We start from the raw sequence: 4,445 nt of genomic DNA, 5'->3' as shown, positions 1-4,445 counted from the left end.
GTTCAGTATGGATGGATGTACCCAATAGAAAGGCGACTAGGCACTTTGAAAAATTTTGTAAGGAACAGGGCTAGGCCGGAAGGATCAATTGCTGAGGCATATATGGCAAGTGATACCTTAACATTTTGTTCTAGGTACATGAAGGATGTTGACACTAGATTTAACCAGGATGATGATAGTGGTACAGAGATGCCATTGCCTAATGACATGTCTGTTTTTAAGCATGGTGCTACTCTTGTTGGAGGTACTAAGACTGAGTACATTGATGATGCTACCATGAATAAGTTAGTTTGGTATGTGCTACATAATGCTGATGAAGTACAGGAATATTTGACGTAAGTTAGTTTGGTATGTGCTACATAATTTATGTTATGTTTATTAAATTTGAAAATATGCTTATGAATAAAGTATGCCATGCAGTCTGTACAGGGAGGAGCTATCGCAGCAAGGTGCACGTCCAAATGATGTTGATCGAATGGTTCAACAAGGATTTGCAAAGTGGTTTATGTCCCATGTAAGTCACTAAACGTTTATGTTATAGGTTTACTAAATTTTTGGGTATGCATATGTAATTGCTCAGCTGAGTAATTTTGTTGCAACAGGTTGAGAAGAAGCGTAATGAGAATCCAGAATTGGTTAGCGAAGGACTGTGGGCACTGTCATGTGGCCCAGCTCGGCGAGTTAAGACTAGTACAGCTTGCAAGATTAATGGAGTGCGGTTTAGCACAGTGGATCGTGAGAAGTTCATGCAGACACAAAATAGTGGTGTAATGACTGAAGGTGAACATAATGGGGAGAACATAGATTTTTATGGTGTCCTTAAAGAGGTAATTGAGTTACAATATAACTCGAATTATCAAGTTCGTCGGTCGGTGGTTGTATTTCGATGCGATTGGTACAACCAAGTAGGAAAGACTGTGGGCATTCGAGATGACAGCCATTTCAAATCCATCAATGTGCAGTCATTTTGGTACAAGTCCGATCCTTTTATCTTGGCAGACCAAGCGAAAAAGATATTTTACCTGCAAGACACAACTCCACAATGTAAAGATTTCCGAGTTGTGCAGAAATTTGAGCATAGGAATATTTATGATGTGGCTGAAAAATATGAGGGCAATAATGATGTGCATCAGGATGATTATTGTTCTGATACAGACCATATAGTGCAAGAAGGTGATGATAATCAGGTTCTGCACAATGTTGAAGGTGGAGAAGCCAGTCTAATTGAAGGCAATTTAGAGGAACTAATAAGAAAAAAGAAGGAAGCTGCTATTATTCTTGAAGATAGTGAGGATGAGGAGGAAGATGATACAATGTTTCAATATTTTAATGATGGTGGCGATGACAACAATGATGACATGTCCATAGAAGATGAAGATGAGGATTTCTAGTATTGATAGTTGATTTATGAAGTGTTCATGACAGTACAGGTGATGCTCAAGCCAATGTAGCTAGAGATGAAGAAACTGAAGGCAAGTTCTATTTTTTCAGTCAAATAAGGCATCTCTTTTGCTGATTTGCATGAAACAAAACAATTTCATTATTCAATAAAAGCGAATTATATTTTGTAGCTCCTACACAGCGAGCACCAAGGAGACCCAGGGCAGCAACCAAGGGAAAACAACTGGACAGGATGACTAAAGTTATGCAAAGGAGACTGCCCATAGCTGTTGAGGAAGGCAAAAAAAGGCCACATGAACCTGTTCAAGCTGCCAAGTTTGCATCAGAGGCTGGCATCATTATTCGGGAAACCATGCCTATCCTAACTCGTTGGAAAGATTACAAGGACGACCAGAAATACTACAACAGCTTTGTGTCACAGCTAAATGTAAGTGCATTACTGATTCTATGGTTCACTTGTATACTGCTTAACCTGAATTGACTAACTATGGAATTGTCATATGCATAGGGGCGCTTGTCCGTTAACACTGAGGACAAGGCAACAAAGGAAGCTTGCACCGATATGCTACGCTCTGCGGTAAAAAACCAGCGTTATCGGCTCAAGCAGAAATACTTCAATGGTGTACCTGCAAATGAGATTAGCACAACTTCTCCTGTATCTTACATGACTGATGAACAGTGGAGGGCATTAGTTGCAAAGTGGTCTGATCCAAAGAACATGGTATGGGTATCTTGTCATATATTGTTCTTTCACTATACGTTTGCAAAGGATCTTCGCATATTGAACCTATGATCTAATCTGACATTTTCATTCTCTTGTAGGAAATAAGTGCAAAGAACAAGCAGAACCGCAGTCAAGTCAAGTTTCATCAGGCTACGGGTTCTCGCTGCTATGTGGCACACTTACATGCATATGTAAGTAACTATTACCTTGTAGTACTACCTGCACTTGTGCACTCAACTTCTATTGCATTTGATCTGAGCAAACTTCGCTGTGATTGTTTATCCACGAAACAGAAGCAGAAGAGAAACCGAGAAGAACCCAGCTTAGACCAGACTGAAGAACTAGATGCGGTGGACGCCTTCAAGACCTGTCATACCAGCTCCAAACGTGGCCTGAGTGAACCGGCAAGAGAAGCACTTGTAAGTTCATTTGTTTTCTTTATTTAGTGTAATTTTTATGAGATCATATGAGGGAGGCTGGCTGTGGGTCGATGGAACGAAGGGGAGTGAGATCGATGAGTGAGATCGCTTGTCCCATCCCAGGGGAGTTCAGATCATAGTCTATTTTGTCTGCCATCAAATTTCTGAAATGAAAGTAAATATCATAGTCTATTTTTTGTAGGACCCGTGCACTAGAAATGTATAGGTTTTAGAGTCTTTGTTAAGCAAATCTGCTATAATTTGTAACTGTTTTCACATTATTTTTCATAGTCTATTTATAGAGTATTTCAAATGAATAGCTTTTAATTTGCCATCAAATGTATAGCTTTTAAGCAAATCTGCTATAATTTGTAACTGCTATAATCTGCTATAATTTGCCATCAAATGTATAGCTTTTAGAGTCTGTCAGTCTATTTTTCATACTCTTTGTTAATGCCTTGTAGGACCCGTGCACTACAAATGAAAGTCACTGTTTTCACATTATTGTCAGCATCTTGCTGTTGCTCATTAGCAATAACATGTAACTGTTTCTGTCCATGATATTTCAGTCTCATATGGAGGCTTTGAGGGCTGAACCTGTTGCTGAAGGTGAGATGCCAGCATCCAGTGTGCACCTTGTGTCGAAGGTGCTGTCCCAGAGCAGCTCACACCAATTCCTGAAAAGCGTCGGCATCAAAACATCGGCAACCTCCAAGGCTTCATCATCAAATCATAGTGAGCTTCGGGAACAACTTGCAGCTGAAGCGACGGCTGCTGTTCAAGGTGAACTCGACCAGCTCAGGAAGAAATGCGAAGAAGCTGAGGAACAGCAGGCGAGGACACAAAGGGAGTTGGAGGAGTACAAGAAGATAACAGAGAAGAACAGCAAGGAGATGGAGGAGACCAATGTGCTCATCAAGAAGCTCTTGTCCTTGCATGGTAACTCTTCTTCGACATGAGGGCTGCTAGTCAGAGCTGCTGTTTTTGGCCTGTTCTTTGACATGAGGGTACCCAAAAACTCTAGTTGCTCGTGGGTGTCAACTTTTGATTATATGCTGTTATGTTTGTGCAAACTCAACTGAAATGTGAACTCAAGTGGTGATGCTATGAACTGAGTTTAGTGTTGTCCACTTAGTTTGTATGCGCACTGGAATACTAGTTGTATTCATCTATGGAATATGGAATTGTGTGCTCATTCCTCTGTTCTAGTATATTTTGCAATTTCCAATAAAATTATTCTCTGCACATCTGTGACCAAACTGGTGGCATATAATAAAACATATGCCACGTCAGCTGCCACTGTACTAGCCACGTCAGCGTTACGTCAGCGCTGACGTCAGCTGCCACGTCACTAGCCACGTCAGCGCTGACGTCATACGCATCAGCACCTTCCAAACGGCTGGTAATGACCAAACCACGGCTCTATCTGTGACGATACCGTACCGTCACAGCAACCAAACGGCGTTAACAACGCCGTCAGTTTGCTCGGGCAGACGACGAATTATGACGGAACAGTGTCTTCCTCTATGACCACAACTGATCGTCATAGCATGCATTCACTTCCATGACAACGCGCCTTTCGTCACAGAATGTATACACATCGATGACGAAACTGAGTAGTCCGTCACAACACAACAAATGTGACGCGACCCCTATGACCAAATCGAACTCGTCACAAATTCGTCACAAACCTTACTCTGTGACGATATATACACATGCAGTGACGCAATACGAACGTCATCGATGATAAGATCTCTACTAGTGACAACTTGGAGCCTCTCGCCCTTACAAAAGATGATCACAAAGAAACACGGATGTAAGGGAGGGAAAAGCAACACACACAAATCCCAGCAATACGCACACACACAAGCCAAGACTTGATCTCAAATGAAACACAACAA

At 41.4% G+C, this 4,445-nt stretch overlaps 1 protein-coding gene across 1 annotated transcript; it reads left to right on the top strand.

Moving 5' to 3' along the window:
• Nucleotides 1–1,789: 1,789 nt before the first annotated feature.
• On the top strand, nt 1,790–3,739 carry LOC109940891 (uncharacterized). The gene is made up of 5 exons (XM_020541245.2): nt 1,790–1,828; nt 1,910–2,122; nt 2,224–2,316; nt 2,419–2,544; nt 3,114–3,739. The coding sequence occupies exons 2-5, from the start codon at nt 1,964–1,966 to the stop codon at nt 3,501–3,503; spliced, it is 768 nt and encodes a 255-aa protein (XP_020396834.2). The 5' UTR covers nt 1,790–1,828; nt 1,910–1,963; the 3' UTR covers nt 3,504–3,739.
• The last annotated feature ends 706 nt before the right edge of the window (nt 3,740–4,445 follow it).

Source organism: Zea mays, chromosome 7, assembly GCF_902167145.1.
Source record: "Zea mays cultivar B73 chromosome 7, Zm-B73-REFERENCE-NAM-5.0, whole genome shotgun sequence".
Classification (NCBI taxonomy): Eukaryota; Viridiplantae; Streptophyta; class Magnoliopsida; order Poales; family Poaceae; genus Zea; species Zea mays.
Note: the sequence above shows the minus strand (reverse complement) of the source record. Positions and strands in the feature narration are given on the sequence as shown.